The sequence below is a fragment of the Hipposideros armiger genome, unplaced genomic scaffold (assembly GCF_001890085.2).
Source record: "Hipposideros armiger isolate ML-2016 unplaced genomic scaffold, ASM189008v1 scaffold_22, whole genome shotgun sequence".
NCBI lineage: Eukaryota > Metazoa > Chordata > Mammalia > Chiroptera > Hipposideridae > Hipposideros > Hipposideros armiger.
The window spans coordinates 1,335,997-1,354,697 of record NW_017731372.1 but is presented as its reverse complement, the minus strand read 5'-3'; the positions used below and the strand labels follow the sequence as shown (position 1 = coordinate 1,354,697).

General features: G+C 41.9%; 1 protein-coding gene across 2 annotated transcripts in view; it reads right to left on the bottom strand.

Annotated features, from left to right (window-relative positions):
* The window catches only part of RGL1 (ral guanine nucleotide dissociation stimulator like 1), a 226,258-nt gene that overhangs the window by 59,720 nt on the left and 147,837 nt on the right, over nucleotides 1-18,701 (bottom strand). For both annotated transcript variants that reach the window (XR_002123139.1, XM_019635546.1), the window contains exon 5: nucleotides 2,683-2,760. Coding sequence is in view for 1 of the 2 variants with exons in the window: in XM_019635546.1 (XP_019491091.1) it covers nucleotides 2,683-2,760 (78 nt within the window). In the remaining variant the exon portion in view is untranslated. The remainder of the gene's footprint in view (nucleotides 1-2,682; nucleotides 2,761-18,701) is intronic.

Below are 18,701 nucleotides of genomic sequence, written 5' to 3'. Positions count from 1 at the left end.
TGAAGTTTTATAGTAACAGGCCTTTCAAATAATGAGCATGGCTCTTCACATCAGGGTACAAATCAATTTCCTTTAACTGTTTACTCCCCAGAAAAATACTGAATCTCGAAACTCCCCTGATAAACAGAAATGCTCTGGATATTTTTCAGACTGTTAACTCTCCTCAGAGTGTTCAAGTGGCTGGTTGAAGGGAAGCTCTAGAATTGACTCAATTCCAAAAAAAGTGGATAACAACACGCTTATTTCTGAGTCGGGTCCCAGGTCGAAATGACATTTGACAAGCTGGCCACTCACTTCTTACAATCTCTTCTTTTGTATATACTTAGAAATACCCATTATCAAAAGGTTCTTTTTAAAAAATTATTATTGCCGTTAGTATGCATGGATAAACAAAATTAACAACAACAAAACCCCTCTGATCCTGTGATTCTCAAACTTTAAAGTTGGTAGCAGTCACTTGAGGATATTGTTAAAATGCAGATTCTAATCAAGGTCTGGGGTGGGGCCTGAGACTACACTTCTAACAAGTTCCCAGGAGCTGCTGCTGCTGCTGGGCTGGAGCCACACTTTGAGCAAGAAGGCACCAAGTCTCATTCATTCTCTGATATCAACTATCTCGTACTATTTTCCTCCTGGACTGCTGGTTGAGGCTGACTGCATGCTGCTTATCAAGGAAAGTCAAGTTCTCTTGGGAGACGTTCACGATAAACCCCAACCCAGCTTCAGCTGCACTTACTCCACTCACCCAACCTAAACCCTGAGAAGCAGCCACACAAAGTCTGTGCTGTTCCCCAAAAGGTCACACATGCGGCATGTCTCTGATTTGGTCCCACTGTTCCCTCTGTCTGCGTGGCTCCCTCACCAAAATCTTCACCATCCCTCAAGGCCCACCTCAAATGTCATCCCCAAGAAGCCTTCCCCAAGCTCTCCAGGAATAAAGTATTTGTTCCACTTAGACTTAGCACTCAAATACCTATGGTGGTGTGTCTGGCTTTCAGGAAAGTTATAGCCCATCCAAGAAAAAGTATAAAATGGACTGGAGCCTAATTTGGGAGTTAAAAAGACAGTTTTCTAACCTTCATATCTCTGGCTCCTGAAGAAAGGAGTCCACCAGTCAACCCTCTCATTTAAAAATTCCATAGGATTACGTCCCACACTTCTGGTTCCAAAAGGAGGCTTTATCACGAGTGGTTTCAGGCTCTCTGACATACCTCATCGGCTCAAGAACACCAGTGCTATAGCGGTGGCCCCCACCCCTTCATCTTGGGTGTTTCCTGCTTGTTTCCAAGGTCATTCTCATCAGCATAAGCTATTTCCCACAGAGCCAAAGTAAGCCTTTAAAAATATAAATTAGGCATAATATTTTCAAGGTCCATCCATGTTGCAAATGGTAATATTTCATTCTTTTTTATGGCTAGTAATACTCCATTGTGCCAATGGGCACTGGACTTATCAAGGGGATCATTTCATAGGCTGTGTAGATGCTGTACAACTAAACCTGATGTAGAATAACACTGTATGTCAACTATAATTAAATATACATACAGAGGGTGCCAAAAAAATGTATACCGGAAGACATTTTGGTCAACGTTGCTCAAGCTGTAGTTCACCATAATCAAAAGTGTCTGGATGCTGATGGGAACCACTTTGAGCACCTCTTGTAATTGCAGAAGTCAAACGTGACTTGGATTCATCTTTTGTTAGTGGTATATACTGAGTATTACAATTTTAATACAGTTTTCCTTTCTTAAAATGTGTATACATTTTTTTGACACCCTCTATATATATGGTCACAGGATGTGGAGTACAGCATAGGGAATATAGTCAAGAGTGTTGTAATAGTTATATAAGATGTCAGAGTGGTAGTAGCTTGGGGGAGTATCACTTTGTGAGGGGTGTAAATATCTAACTATTATGTTGGTTTGTACACCTAAAACTAATAAAAGAAAAATAAATAAATAAATAAATAAATAAATAAATAAATAAAATTAAGCCACAGCACTGTTCTCTTCAAAACCTTCTAAGTGCTTCTCATCTTCCTCAAAATAAAATTCAACGTCCTTCCCAAGGCCTTCAAGTCCCCACATGATCTGGGGCCCCCACTACCTTACAGATCTTATCCCCTGGCAGTTGCCACTTCACTCCCTCTGCTCCAGCCTCACTCTCCTCCCTACTGTTCCTCAAACAGTGTTCCTGCCTCGTGGTCTTTTCCGTATTCCCTGTGCCCTGGGTAGTCACGAGGCCTCACAGCACCCTCCCCAGCTCTGTGCTCCAGGGTCACCAGGTCAGAAGCCCATTTCTGTACCCTACGTGAACCACACTCTCCATCAGGATCCAGCCCCCTGACCTACTTCATCCTTCTTGGTGTGGATTCTTTATTTTGTGTGGATTCTTTCTCTCTCTCTCTGCTAAAGCATAAACTTCCTAAGAGGTGGGACTTATTTATTTTGTTCATGGGAATATCCCTTAGCACAAGGCCTGGCAAACCGTAGGTGCGCAATGCATTTTTACTGGATGAGTAAATGAACGTCAGTAGAGAGTAAAAAAGTAATTCTATGCTCTTACGCATTATGGAAAAAAACATGGCGACATTACAAAGGAATTTAAAAAATTCTACTAAACTACATTCTTTCAAGACAGTGTGTCTTGAGTGTGAGCTTGGAGAGCAGAGAAAGGACTCACTTCCTGATCACAGTCTTGGACTCCGAGGAGCTCTGGCTTCCATCTTCTTCACAGTTTGGGCTCGTCAGGTTTCCATACCTTTATAGATAAAAAACAAAAAACAAATGAAGCCCAGTCAGTGGTGCTGGAAAGCAACTCTATTCAATATCAACCACAAAATAATAGTTACTCTCTTCAGGAGTAATTAAGGAAAAAAATTATTTATAAAATAGCATTAAAAATTGGACTCTATGGTTGATAATTACTGAATGGGTAGGTCTGTATATTCTAAACACAACAGTGACTTCACAGTGAGTGACACTACTTCCAACTTCCTCTCAATATTTTACATTGATGTGAATTTTTAAAAATGAAATTAGGCTTTTCCTTTTAGCAGGACAATCATTATCACACGACCGTTCATGAACTCTGGAGCACACAGCCCTATGCCCCGCCCCTCTGCTGTGTCCACCTGATGTGGCTCTGCCTGAACAGCTTCCACACCCGCGTCACACAGGAACACAGAAGAATACTTCCACGCTACACTGAATGGCTGTGGACTCTTTGAGGAGAAGTCCTGTTGGCAAAGGGTTATGGAGATAACCTTGGACCCTCGAATTACAGCTGAGATGGAGACCAGCAATGAGGAACGGAGTTCCTGCGACTCAGTACCCAGGAGAGCTGCTATGGGTGCACCGAGGTCGGGCCTATCTAGATACAGCAACTAGGGAAAGGGGAACACAGGGGGGCAACCTCTTGGAAAGCAACAGGTCCTTAAATTTTAAAATCTGGCTCATTACATCCTCAAAATGTACTAAATAATTGATCCATCCCTAATTACACTATTAGCTATTCTTCCAGCTCCATATGTAAGCAAGCCGATTTCATGCAAATATATCACGTTTTATTTATTTATTTGGTTCAGAACATATATTTAGTAAATTTCCTTGAAATTCTTCAGACGGAGTCTTTATATTAACTTATAAGGCCTGGGCTGTTGCTGCAATTTCTCTTCCCATCAATGAAGAATTCCTTGGAGTTTCCCAAGCTGGTAGTCTCTCCCAAAGTTTTGATAATAGAAATTGCATAATTGGTGTGTTTACATTTTTAAAGAGCACACTTTTGTCTTCTACTAATAGGATTAAAGGCCCCACTATCCTTATGGTTCCTGGTTCCTAGGATTTACAAATCCTTTTACAAGTAAAAGCCCACCATCTCTTTTGACCAAACGCCAGTCCATCTTTGATCTCCCCATCACCCCACCCCTGGGGCTTCCAGTTGTGCCCTTAGGCATTGCGTCACCCCCCCCCACCCCCCACCCCCCCACACACACACACACCTGCTCCTTCTTGAGCTCATCAGCCTTCTGGGCTTCTTGGCCGCCCGCAGATATTTTCCACTGGTCTCCACCCTCCCTGTTCCTCCTCATTCTATCCTGCACCTGCAATTTAGAGGGCTTCCAGGGTTACCCTTTGCTTTTCTGGTAAGAATTCAGTCGGATTAAGATTTACTTAACCCCATGTGAGTAAGGCAGGGGTGGGAAATGAGATTCCTAGTTAAATAAACAAGTGGAATTTTTGGCTCTGTCCTGGACCACCATCATAGTGAATGCACCATGTCCTCATGTTCTGTCACAATAGGTTTTGTGGTTGATTTAAGTAGGAAAGAGCAGGGTGGGTGCAGTGGAAAGTGGGGCTCTCAGAGACCAGTGGGAAATACTTTCCACCTATCTGAGTAGATCCATACACTGCCAGTCCTCAATGGCTCAGTGTGGGACTTCATCTTTGCTTTTGCCACATTCTGTGTTAGTCCATTCATTGTCTCTGTGATGCAAAAAAATGTTGCATCTTTTCTCTCCCTACTGGGAGCTATGAGAGAGAGAAATAGACAGGAAAAATCCTTACGAGGAAAAGACACACATTTTATTGCACCTGGGGTTTTTCTTTTCAGATGTGCCTGTCCTGAAAGTTTTCTGACAGTCTTATTCCTTGACTTGACTTTAGCTTCTCAGGCTCTGCTGCCCTTTCTCTGCATTTTTCAGACTCTGAGCTGAGATGCTCAGGATGGCTCCAACACCTATCACAGTTCCTCTCCCAGGATGTGACGCCACAGGTGCAGCCAGATGGTGTCAAGAAGGACTAGGCAACCTACACTGACGAGCAGAGTTCTCTCTCATTAATGAACCGGATCCGGATACCATCCTGCCTTCTCAGAATGTGTAGTGTAAGAACCGTCAATATTAATGCACGCGCGGCAGAGCACGTGGTCCAGGTGCTCAGGCTCAGCGGATGCAGACAGCCCTAATCCTTCTCTGCCCAACCCACCAGGAAACCCTTTTGACTCTGTCTTTATAACACGTCCTGAATCCAAACACTTCTCATCATTTCCACCATGGCTCAAACTACCACCATCTTTAACCTAGGGCAAGGCAACAGCCACAGCACTAGTCTCTTGGCTTCTGCCCAGCAGCCACAGTGATCTACTCAACGTCACTGCTGGGTTCAGATCCGCCCACGGCTGCCATCTCTCTCTGAAAAAAGGCCCATGTCTTACCTATCTCCCGGTGACCTGCCACTGATGGCTCTGACCTCTGGCTCACTCCCTCTCCCTCACCCTCACCGGCTTCCTTGCTGCTCCACCCACACACCAGGTGTCCTCCAGCCTCAGCATCTTCGTGCACCCCGCCTCCTCTTCCCACATCTCTGCCAAGGGCGTACTCCCTCAGCTCCTTCGGGCCTCTGTCCAATGTGACTCTATCAGTGAGGCCTTCCCTGACCACCCTATGTAAGATACAAACCAGCTCTAACACCACTGCTCTATTTTCCTCCATAGCCCTTAACACCTTCTAATATACAGTATACCTTGGTTTGCGAGCATAATTTGTTCTGGAAACAAACTACTCATATTGCAAGACATTGCTTGTTTACCGAGTTAAAATGTATTAGAAATGTTTGCTTGTCTTGAGGAACACTCGCAAACCAAGTTACTCTCAATCCAAGGTTTTACTGTACTGTGCAATTGATTTACTTACTGCGTTAATGGTCCATTAGGACATAAACTCCACCGAGCAGGATTTTTGTCTCTTCTGCTCGCTACTCTTTAGAACTTAAAACAGGCATCCAGCCGTTACACTGATGGTGACTTGTTGGGAGCAAATGAGTGGTTTAATGGGGTTCCCTAAGCCGACATGAAGACCTCCCAACTACTAGATTCACATTTGTCTCTGCAAAGGCACCATTTGGCTTTGTGCGTATACAAAGAGCCTTAACCAACTGGTGCCTTCATTTCTAAAGGTTTATGGAGCATAAGAAAGCTTTAGGATAGCTCTCAGTATTCCAAAACTCTGAAATTAAAATGCAAAAGAAGTAAGGTTTTCAGATCTTAAAGCTGAGATCTTGAAGATGTGAGCAGATGAGAATGCAAAAAAAAAAAAGGTATATACAATTTTACTAAGGAAACCTTTAGAAGTGACATAAAATTAAAGTGCCTGTAAGGCCCTAACTTAATGAACTGGGGATTATTTTCCCCTGAACTTTTCTTGTCATTAAGGAGAATTAATGCTTTACAGTAAAGAAGTTAGGCCAGCCCTAAAATCAAGAACTCTTTAATGTTCAAGCTAGGTCACTGGAGTCAGTTTTATGAGATTAACAATGTTTCTTTGATGTTTCCTGAACCCTCTCATAGCTTCCCCTCAAAAACCAAAATCAAGTTCAATTCATTTACTCCAGAGGAGTAAATAAAGGGTGTGTATATATGTGTGTGTTTAATTAATGGCAGTAGAATAGTCACAGACAAAACTGTCAACAATGTCACCTCCAATTTCTGCAAAGCCTCCCTAGGATTTAAGATCAAAGTTCCAACCTCTTAAGAAGGCTTACCAATGAGAAACTGCCCTTCTTTAAATGGTAACTCATAAAACTTAAATTAAAACACAAATTGTCAGAATGACTTTTGACACAGTGTTCTCTGTCTCACAAGGAAAAAGCTAGATTTACAAATATCTCCTGAAGTACATTACAGCCTTAGCAATTATTTTATGCAGCCTAAAAATTAATAGAAAAAGAAAACAAAGAAAACATATGTTTAACTGGTTGCTAAAATTATATTTAAACAGGAAACAGTTTTTTCCAGAGGGGATGGATGTATTGTTTGGAGCCCATCTGGGCAGCTGAAATATTTAATATGTGTTTGAAGGGAGGACCAGGGGTATTTGTGGTTCAAAGAATCCCTAAGATAAAGTTGTCACCAGGGACAGTCCTTCTGGTGGGGAGGCCTTTCTAACATTTGCTTCCCAACGGAAAAGTCTCAGGGACACAAGATCAGGATCCCACACAACTTTACAGGCTCTGCTTGATTCTGGCAAGGGATCCCATCAAAATAGCAATTAATAATTATCAAAAACTTATTATATGCCAGGCACTATGCTAAGCACTTTATATGAATTTGTTTCATTTAAGTATCACAATAATCCTATAGGGTGGTAGTATTATTATTCCGATTTAACAGATGAGGAAATGAGGCCCAGAGACCTTACGTGATTCGTCCTTGAAAACACAGCTAATCAGTGGAGCAGTGATTTCAACCTTGACCATCAGACTTCCCAGCCTTGGAGTCACTGCCCTACCACACAAGCTATAGTTATTTTGCTTATTTTATGTCTTCCCCCACCTGGTTATAAATTCTTTGAGGTTAGAAACCCTGTGCATTTTATTAATTCATGCATTCATTCTTTCACTCATTTCATCTTTATTCAATGACTCTTTCTTAAGGCCTATGTCCAGGTGCTATCTAGGCCCTGGGAATATAGGAGGGAACAAAGAGAAGTCCGTTTTCACGGAGTGTACATTGGAGTGGAGGGAGATAGACCAGAAACTAATAATTAGTTGATCTATACTAAGCCAGATAGTGCCAAGCGTAGTGGAGAAAAAGAAAGCTGGTAAGAATGGCACGGCTGGAGGGTCAGAGGCGGTTGCTGCATGTGAGCTATTCAGGGAAGGTCCAACGTGAATGTGGCATTTAGGTAGAATCTCCAGAAGGCGAGGGAGTGGCCTCTACACCGAGATTCCCTCCAGGGAGAGTCCTCCAAGCAGAGAGGAGAGCTGCTGCCAAGGACTGGAAGCAGGAGAAGCAGGATGTCGTGTTTACTTAATGAACACCAAGAAGGCCAGTGGAGAAGGAGCAGAACAGAGTGGGCGGAGGAAGAGAAGATGAGGCATGGAGGTGACAGGGATGGATGGCGAGGGCCTGGTAGGTCATGGTAAGGACTTTGGTTTTACTCTTTTATTTTTTTATTTTTTTATTGGGGAACAGTGTGTTTTTCCAGCACTCATCAGCTCCAAGTCAAGTAGTTGTTTCAACCTAGTTGTGGAGGGCACAGCTCAGCGGCCCATGTGGGGATCGAACCGGCAACCTTGGTGTTATGAGTACTGTGCTCTAACCAATTGCGCTAACCTGCCGCCCCTGGTTTTACTCTTTGATCTGGCTTCGTGTTCTATCCCCTGGGCCGGGAATAGAGCCTGCTCTTACTGGACACTCAATAAACATTTGCTAAATCAACTAATTGATACCCTCACTACCAGGAATAAAAGAAAGACTGGGGAGGGAAGAGAAGGGAAGAAGCTACTTACTGGGGATGATGAAAGAACAGACAGGAGGAAGTCAAGGAGAGAAAGACCTCACATGAAGCTGCTGACTCAAGGGCCTCTGGGAGTCTTTGCTTTCCTAAGAAACCCCGACCTGTGAACATCTGAGGCATTTTTCTTTAACTGACCTACAAGAACACAGGTCAGGTATAAGAAAAATGTTCTCAAGCTGACCCTGACTCAGGAGAATGACACGGGTGAAATCGCCTGCAGATGTCTGGAACACCAAGTAAAGCCTTGATGGACACTGGTCTGTGCCCCACAGATCAGAAAGAGGGTTGTTTTTCATCACTCTGAATAATATCCACCATGGCGGGCACCTCTCCACCCAAGTATGACCTGAGAACTGGGTCATGGCCGCCAAGCCTACCTTGGAAAGGTCTTGTTACCACCATGGAGTTGGTTATTCAAAGACAAGACAAAGGTCAAAGACAACAAAGCAAAACCTCCTTGTTCTCTTGCAAGAAAGAAAGGGGCCAGCGATGCTGAGCAGAGAACCCAGCAGGGTGCTTTCCGTCCGTAAGGCCTCGTTCTCTAGGACAAGAGTTCCCATGATTTGAAAAAGCTAGGAGACCCAGAGAGAACACTGCCCTTGTCCCTTCCAGGCTTTTGCTGTGAAGGGCCCACCACCTTCCCTGCCCGTCGACTCTCAACATTATCTCCAGAGGGGCCCCTAACAGTTAAAGCAACAGGAACAGCAAAAAAAAAGCATCTGGGATTTCTGTTTCACTGACAGTTATAAAATGCTACCAAATTTTCCTTGAGAATACCACCTTCACCCCCAGCTACAACCCACAACTGTCTAAAGAGGAAACCAGGAAAGGATAAGATTTTATAATTACTATTCATGCAGAGAAAGCAAACAAAAAGGCATCTCTTGCTATAACTTATTTCTCATCCAAATTTCAAGTTGCTTCTTAAGTGTGATGGCTTTCACACGCTTGCCGTAAAGTCTCTGCCATTTTCCGTTCCAAGTCCTTGTCATCCATTTCTCTTCTCTGGCCTGATTTTCTGCCCCAGAGCTTGGTGGCTCATCAGTGTCTCCTTCCGCTTCTGGTTCATAAAAATTCTACGCAATCAACTGGAAGTAGTATGTCTTGTCAGCATGCTACAACACTGACGCCACGATGGAGGGACAACAGAAGACACAGGGTTAGGTCTGGTGGCCAGGGAGCAGGCAGCATGCTGCCAATCACAAAATCTGATAACAAGTCAACATTTTTCTCAGGCTTAAGATGAATGCACTATTAACAAATCAGTCCACGCCTGCGGCTCGGTATTCCCCAACCACAGAAAGCTGCTACTGCAGAGCTCTTCAAGAATCCTATGAAAGGAGCTATGTAAAGCCACATACAATGAACATGAGGTGGGAATCGCGGTATCCCATCTCTGTGAGGACTACTTCTTTCCCCCATGTCTACAAAAACTCAGAAGAGCATCGCTCTAGCACTTTATCTGAATGGGTGCTTACTGGCATCGTTAGTAGAGGCCAAAGGCAAAAGAATTACGTTTCTCAGGACTAGGGGCCTGATGTCATCATCCAAAGGTAAGTACACACACACACACACACACACACACACACACACACACACACACATGCATGTGCATGCATACACATGTGTGTGCGTGTGCGTGCACACACATATACACATGTGAACACACATGCACATACAAACACAAAGAAGTAAGAAAAGAAATGTTAAATAAAAGTTATTTTTAAATATATAAAAAAACTCAAAAGCAGCCAGTCCCTTTTCCTTTTAAAGAATCAGAGATACACCTTTTTTTAAAGGATTAAATTTACTTTAATAAAAGCATTGTTTACTTTAATGAAATTAATGAACTTTTTGGAACCACACTTAAGGTATTTGCCCCATCATCATGTAAGCTGGGAGCAGTGCCCTCCTCTGACCCAAAATGATCCCCTACATGTCCCTTGTCACCCATAGCTGGGGGGTCCTAACCCAGGGTCCTTTCTGGATGAACTTAAGGAAGTCTGGGAATCCATGCAAAATTTGAAGATGAGCTTTTTTTCTTTGAAGAGGGTCCACAGTTTCTGGCAAATTCTTAAAGAGGTTCATGATCAATCCCTCCCACCAACTGCTGGAAAACGGTCAAAAACACTGCTCTAGATTATGAAAGCTGAATTTAAATGTTTCCAGTTACCACTCAATATATGCACCTTGCCTTTTAATTTTTCGTCAGTTGTCAGTTTTGTTTTTTAGTTTCCAAACAGAAGCACATTATTTTAAAACTTGCTGGGCAATTTGATATTCTTTTCTAAAAAAAAAGAGAACTGTATGTCCTGCCCCCCTTTTCCAAGTGAAAGTTTTTTTGGGTTTTTTTGTGTTTTTTTTCCAAGTGAAAGTTTTTTAAAAAAGAGCTACTTTACAGAAACATTTTTATCTCATTTCAAGAAGAGAAAGCTAGCCTGGTTATGACCTGTGGGCCAGTCTTTGACAGCATCCCGTTAGCGTCTACTTTAACAGAACTATCACTGCCACCTCATAAAGCCAGGGCTCTGCAGTCACCCCATCCTCCCGGAGAGGTTTCCCACAGTGCTGCTGGGTGACATGGGGTCCACTTGGAAAAAATAAAGATCTACCAAAGACAACCGACCCAGCAGGGAAGAGAACTTCTTTCCATTTTCCCTTGTGTGATTACAGTTGGATATAATTCTAAAACAGTACCAAAATAAGCTTTTCTGGTGAACCCAAAGCAATGGCATAGACACAGGGAGAAAGAAGAACAAAACCTGTCATGTTGAGGCTAAGACCCCCTCTGTTGTTTCCACCCATACTTCCAAAAACTGAGTGTGTGACCATGGCTCAACAGGGCATGACGTCCTGAACAGGACAAAGGTAAGGTCAACCCACAACTGGCCTTCAGTTTCCTTGAGCCTATGAACACTGGACTTTTGGGGTCAATCTCCCCGACAAGAATTTCTTGTTTCTTATCAAATTGTGAACTTCTCTAATAGACCGAAAATTGTACTGATGTTGTATTAGTTTTCTATTGCTGCCACAACAAATTACCACAAACGTAGTGGCTTAAACAACACAAATTTATTATTTCATAGTTGTGTAGGTCAGAAGTCCAACAGGAGTCTTACTGGGTTAAAATCAAGGTGTCAGCAGGTGTTCCTTCATAGAGTCTCTAGGAGATCATCCATTTCATTGCCTTTTCCAGCTTCTAGAGGCTGCCAGCGTTCCTTGGCTCAAAGCCCCCTTCCTCCATCTTCAAAGACAGCAACAGAGGATCTCTCTGATCCTGTTTTCATCCTTACATCTTTTTCTCTGACTCTTTTTGCCTCTACCTTGCATGTTTAAGGACGCCTGTGATAACACTGGGCCCACCCAGAGAATACAAGATGATCTGCTTATTTTAAGGCCTGCAGATTAGCAACCTGAATTCCATCTACAACCTTAATTTTGCTTTGCCATGTAACACAACACATCCATTAGTTCCAATGATTAAGACTGGGCATGTTTGGGGGCCATTATTCTGCCTGCCATGGGTGGATGTATAAATTATTACAAATGTTGTATCTTCTATAATTTGATTATCTAAACTGTTTTTTTCCACTTGATAAAACATGAGCCAGCAAGAGCATGGAAGCGTCCATAAAGGGCCTTCCCTACAAAAGTCTGCAGTGCTCTTTCTGATGTTAGAAGCATTTCGATACTCAAAGATTCTCATAGCCCTATAATAATCCTCTTCTCTTTTCTATCGGCAAATGCTTTCATTTTCCTAATAGTCACAGGAAATATGATCTGAGTCCAATTTATCTTTTAGCAATCTTCCCTTTTTTTGTTAACCCACAACATATATATCATCCAAGAGTTGTCTTGCCTACGGGGTCATGAACACTCAAACCTAGAGAAAGCCTATTCCCACTCATCGGCTGTAACAAAAACCTTAAGCACTGCCTTTATTTTCTAAGAAATTCTCACCCTAGTCAGGATATCCAGTGTGTCTGTGTTTTGAGCTACAAAAGGAAACAGAGCAATGTTAGGATTTCCTGAACGCTTTCCCATTCTGTGAGTGGGTAAGCATCCTTCAGCCAACTGACCAACAATCTCAACTTTGTCATATGCAGTGGGACAAAGACCCCATGGATAAACCGCTCTATTCATTTCCGCTTGATTTTGCAGGGAGCTGGGGGTGGGGGGTGGGGGGGTGGAGTTATTAAAATAAATTGGAAAAACGGCATGGCATTATTTTGAAAAACTCTCCTATGTAAGTGATAGAAGTTAGACCGAAAGACGTCTTCAAAGAAACAAAAGTGTAGGAAAAATAATATTATGAGGCTAAGCATAACATTTCATGTAAGTATTACTGTTTGTAAGAGGTCGGCCGGCACCTGGAGGTGTGAGCTGCTGGGAGGCCCTCAAAGCAGGTTAGATTCCAGTGCTTGCTCCCTGGGGTGTCTCTGCTCACCGCCCCCCTCCCCTCCTTGGACTTGGAAGAGCAGAGGGAAGATATTAGAAACCTTGCCTCCTCCTCAAAGAGAAGGAAGTAAGGGAATCTTGTGAGCACTGCATGCCAGCACAAATCTAGGAATATTTGGCAAGTGGCCAGTCTAATTCCAGGACTAAGTCAAAACTTAATTATTTTTAAGTGAGGTTTAACAAAAAGTAATTTGGAACATATTGTATGCATCTCAAAAATGCTTACCCAGTTTCTCATGCTAAGAAAGCATCTGAGACTGAATGGATTTGTGTTACGTGCTTTCAAATGAGGGTTACTTAGGACCACCTCATGGCTCCCAGGGGAAAAGAGGTTTTTCTTCAAAGTGTACCTTCAGTCAAGAAAATGAGATCAGCCGCAGACAGGTAGAAAATATTTGCAAGAGACATATCTGATAAAGAACTGTTATCCAAAATATATAAGAACTCTTAAAACTCAACAGTAAGAAACAGAACAACCCAACCCAAAAATGGGCAAAAGAGGACTTCAGTTTCTCATCCGGCATGTAGGGGGCTTAGATGTAGCCACTCCATCCTAATAAAAGGTCAAAATCCAAACAATCTGAAAATCAACAACTCTTCTCACAGTGATCAGAGAAGTAAGGTCAGAGGACCAACCACTGCCCCCCAAAACTGAGGAGACAGACAGACGGATACAGAGAATCCCAACTTAATCAGAGCAGAAACCTCCCCTGGAAACAGTGTCAGGGTAGGAAAATCTGAACTGTAATTGATGAATTGCTGGAGCTCGGTGTGGACAAGTCTAAGAGATAAAAATGACAGACAAGCCGCCACACTTCTCTGAGTTTTACCTCCAGGAGCTTGACCAGGGGCTCACAGTAGATATCAGAGAAAAAAATCTCCTTGTGCTTCCAGAAAGTGTGTGTCTGGGGGGGGGGGGACCATTTTCAAATACATCAGAGTATTCCATTCTTCTTATCAACACCTGCCCTCGGGGGAAACTAGTTAACCAGAGCCTAACCCGTTGGGGTTTTATCAGAGCTTAACAAACCTAGAAGGAGGAAAATACCCATCTCCAGGGCCCCTTACTCATCCTTTCCCTAAGGGAGGGGCCAAAAACCCCAAAACCCCAACTCAGAGCACTGATGAATTCAAAACACAGGAGCACAGGCTCACCATAAGACTGAAACTTAATCAGAGGACCACAGAACAACTGATAGTCACCTGACGCTTGACAAAAGAGCTAAGGCAATACAATGGAGCAAAGACAATGTTGTCAACAAATGATGGATGATGGATGGAACAACTGGACAGACTCATGCAAAAAAAATGAATCTAGACACAGGCTTTGCCCCTTTCACAAAAGTTAATGCAAAATGGATCATAGACCTCATGTAAAACATAAAACTGTAAAACTTCTAGAAATTAACATAGACAAAAACCTAAGATGACTTTGGGCATAACAATGGCCTTTTAGATACAACACCAAAGCATGAATCATGAAAGAAAAAACTGATAAACTGGACTTCATTAAAATTTAAAGCTTCTGTTCTGCAAAAGACGATGTCTAAATGATAAGACAAGCCATAGACTTGTAGGAAATGTTTGCAAAAGACACATCTGATAAAAGACTGTTATCCAAAATATACAAAAACCTCTTAAAACTCAACAATAAAAAAACAAACAACACAATTTAAAAATGGGCAAAAGACCTCAACAGACATCTCAGCAAAGAAGATACACAAATGACAGGAAGCATATGAGAAAATGTTCACTATCATATGCCACTAGGGAACTGCAAATTAAAAATACAATAAGACACCACAACACACCTTTTGAAATGGCCAAAATCCAAAACACAGACCATATGAAACGCTGGCAAAGATATGGAGCAACAGGAAGTCTCGTCCACAGCTGGTGGGAATACAAAAATGGCACAGCCACCTTGGAGGACAGTTTAGCAGTTTCTTACAAAACTACAATTCATAAACTCCCCTCATATGATCTGGCATTCTTGCTCCTTGGTATTTACCCAAAGGAGCTGAAAACATATCTACACGAAAACCCGCACATGGGTGTTTACAGCACCGTTATGCATAACTGCCAAAACTTGGAAGCAACCAAGATGCCCTTCAGTGCGTGAATGGATAAACTGAAGTCCATCCAGACAATGGAATGTTACTCAGCATTAAAAAGAAATGCGTTATCAAGCCATGAAAAGACATGGAGAAGCCTTAATTGCATGTTACTAAGTGAAAGAAGCCAATCTGAAAAGGCTACATACTGTATGATTCCAACTATATGACACTCTGGAAAACGTAAAACTATGGAGACAGTAAAAAAAAAAAAAAAAAAGTCAGTGATTGCCCGGGATCAGGGTAGGAGGCGGGAGAGATGCTAGGTAGAGCACAGACGATTTTAGGGAAGTGAAACTATTCCGTGTGACACTATAGTGATGCATATGTGTCATTACACATTTGTCCAAACCCACAGAATGTACAACACCAAGAGTGAATGAACCCTAGTGTAAACTATGGGCTTTGGGTGACAGTGATGTGTCAGTGACATAACAAATGTCCCACTCTGGTGGGGGATGTTGACAGGGGGGGCAGGTGTGGGGATAGGAGGCATATGAGGACTCTCTGTACTTTTCACTCAATTTTGCTGTGAGCCTAAAAACTCCCTAAAAATAAAGTTATTTTTCTAAAAGAAAAGTACAGATTAAGTCCTCACTGCCTTGAGAGTAATGGTACAAGTCTACAGATTTATTTGACTCTCCCACTAAAAGTAGGCTGGGTAATGTTCACCTCTTGTACCTTCCAATGCAAGTGCTTATAATGGGCATGAATAATAATCACCATTGTTTATTTGTTAGACAAATAGTTTCTAAGAGCCTATTGCCAGGTACCGTTACTCTCTAAGGGCACAGACCTGAACAAGACAGACATGGTTTCCGAGTCGGGGAGATGGGCAGGAAATGAGCAAGATAAATAAGAAAGGTAATTTCAAACAGTGGTATGTGCCATGAAGGAAGAAAAACGAATGGTGATCGTTTAACCACTTACTACTTGCCAGCCACGACACTAAGAACTTGATATCATCAAACTGAAACTTCATAATAACCCTACAGGTGAGGGTTATTTTTCATTCTAATTTTACAGATAAGGAACCTGAAGCTAGTAAGATAAAGTAACTTGCCCGATGTTGCAGAGCATGTAAGGGGTGCAAAAATGGAACCAAATTCATTTTCTGACTCCCCAGCCCAAGCTCTTAACCGTTATACATAAATCTCATGACTAAAGGAAAGCTGGGAAAGCTGCTTCTCCCATAAAGCATCCTTCAACTCTGAAAGGAAAGAGAGCATGTCTGCACTTAACAACAAGCTCTATGAACATAAGTGAAGTGTTCTCATTTTATATTTGATCAACGCCTCTCTATGCCATGGAGGGTCTGGCCTCCCTAGAAAGGGTATTCCTTGCTGGCTATGGGTGCCCTATCTTTTACATAAGAAGGTATTACCACTCCAGGTGTCATGTCATAAAGTATAGATTTAAGATTGTTATCTCCATAATAGTAAGAGATTTGCACAAATCCTCCCAAACCTTTTCTTTGCTAAAACCCTATCCTTCAAGAAGAGTCCTCTTTGGGAAGGAGATGATTCAGGTCAGGGGACTTGGCCTGAGCACATCAAATAAACAGAAACATTCCAGACACACAGGTCCAACAGTGACCTTTGATGACCCATGACCTATCTAACCTCTTAAGATCCCTGGCCAACATCCAGTTTTCTTTGGGTAATCCCCCACCCCAATCCTTTCCCATTGTCTGTCAGGGAATCTAGCTCTTATCTCCCAAGGATTGTATCAATTTTAATTATATACATTTATTTGTATGCTGATTTAATGTTACTCTCCCCTACTTACCATTAAATATGAAGGGAGCAAGAGTCATGACCAATTTGTCTACTATTCTATACATAGCACCCTGTACAGTACATGGTACATATTAAACGTTTGGTAAATATTGTTTGAATAGACGAATGAATTAGGAGCATTATGTTCAAATGAATTGCTCACAACTGAGTGAAGGGCATAACCCTCTAGGAAATGCAGTTTCCAAGGAAAATCAATTGATGTAGTAGAAAAAAGGATAGCTGAGGATTCCCAAATCACCCATCCTTCAAATATGACATTGACAAGTCACAGGAAGTGATATGGTACACTTGAAAAGAGCTTCCGAGTCAGAAAGAAATAGGTTTTAATCCCAGCTCTGCCACTTACTGACTGCATGTTTCTGAGCCTCAATATCCACATTTGTAAACATGGGAGGAATGTAATGATAAATGAACTAAATGAGATAAAGTTTGTGCAAATGCAGGGTGAGCAAACATGGGGAGAAGAAGTAAGTTCAAAGACCCCTGAATTAGACTCCTGTCCATGACCTAAGTGAGCACATTCAAGCCAGATTGGTCTTAAAGCATCATGTCTATGGGTGGCTTCAACCTTGATCCTCTCCAGAAGTCCTCCACTAGGAGAATTCGCTTGAAATGAAGGGATATTTCAGATTATTGCTCCATCCTTTCCAAACTGTGACCTGAGTGCCATCAGTGACTTAGCAATCATTTCTGGAGACCTAGCTCGCCCTTATTCTGCTTGTTCTTGGCATTTTGATTACTTCTGATATCAGAGATGCAGATCGGAGAAAGAACAATCAAGAAATATCCCAAAAGTAGCTAATGTGACAGCTGTCTGCAGAAAAGTCTAGAGATTTGCATAAATGCTTCTTGGTTCTCAGTGAGGATCACCAGCTGAGTTAGGTTTCTCCTTCCATTTGATGTTGGGTATTTTCAGGGGAACTTAACTCCCATAGTTTTTTTTAATAGTATGGTGGGAAGAATATATTTTTAAGTGGAGTGTATGTTTGAAGTTAGAGAAGATAAAATCTCAAAGCCCCAACACAAACAGCTAAACCGCAATTCAAAAACTTTCTCTTAGACTGAGAGGAAGCCAGTGAGCCCTAGAATTAACTCTGAGTGTGGTGAGAAGCCCAGAAAACAGGATTTCTTGTGAACTGTTGATCACAAGTTCAGGAGAAAGCAAACACAGGGATTTAACCGCCTGGGGCTTCAAACCACTGCCTGCTGATCAATCACAAAGGCTCACATTAACAGGATAATAATAATTTTTTAAAAACTATAAAAAGATTTTTTAAAAATCTCAGAAAGCAAACAAACAGTTCCATACGAGAAAAGCCACATGATTGGAAATCTTAAGGAAAATCAAAGCTAGACTTCAAACAAGCTTTTCTCTGGAGGGAAATAAATACTGCAGCGTATACCTTCCATGCATTCTCGACTGGTTAGGATTAGCTCACCCTACAATAACTTCTCAGTGTTCAATGCACAGAAGACAAGCAATCTATTCTTAAGAAACCGACAGAAATCATTTTCAAAAAAATTGCACCAGAGACTCACAAACAAGTCTACCACAATTTCCTCACAAGAAAATAGTGTATCAAGTTTATCTTCAAAAAATGTAAGTTCGTGCAACTTAATTGCTTACTTCCCAATTACAGACACTAAAACCACCCCAAATCAATTTAAGAACCCAGTGTTGCACGAGATTTGCATTTTGGTTAAAATGAAACACAGATTAACATCTGGTCACAAGATCTAAGTGTGAGGAGGAAATGGAGTGAGGAAGCCATACTCATGTTGAAGTCTGTGCATATCAGGACAAATCCAAATTTTTGCAGAGGAAGCAAAATCAATGAGATTTACTTCTCTGAAGAGCATGTTAGAGTTTCATTTTTACACCATCTTAAGTGGCTGTCTACTTGTTTTATAAATGTAGGCCTTATTTTTTGTAGTAAAATATTCAGCTCTCAGGGTAGATCCACGTTTTGCAGGGCCAGCCTATGTAATTTGAGGGGTCCTCGCTAAGAAAAAGAATATGCAATTATGAATATA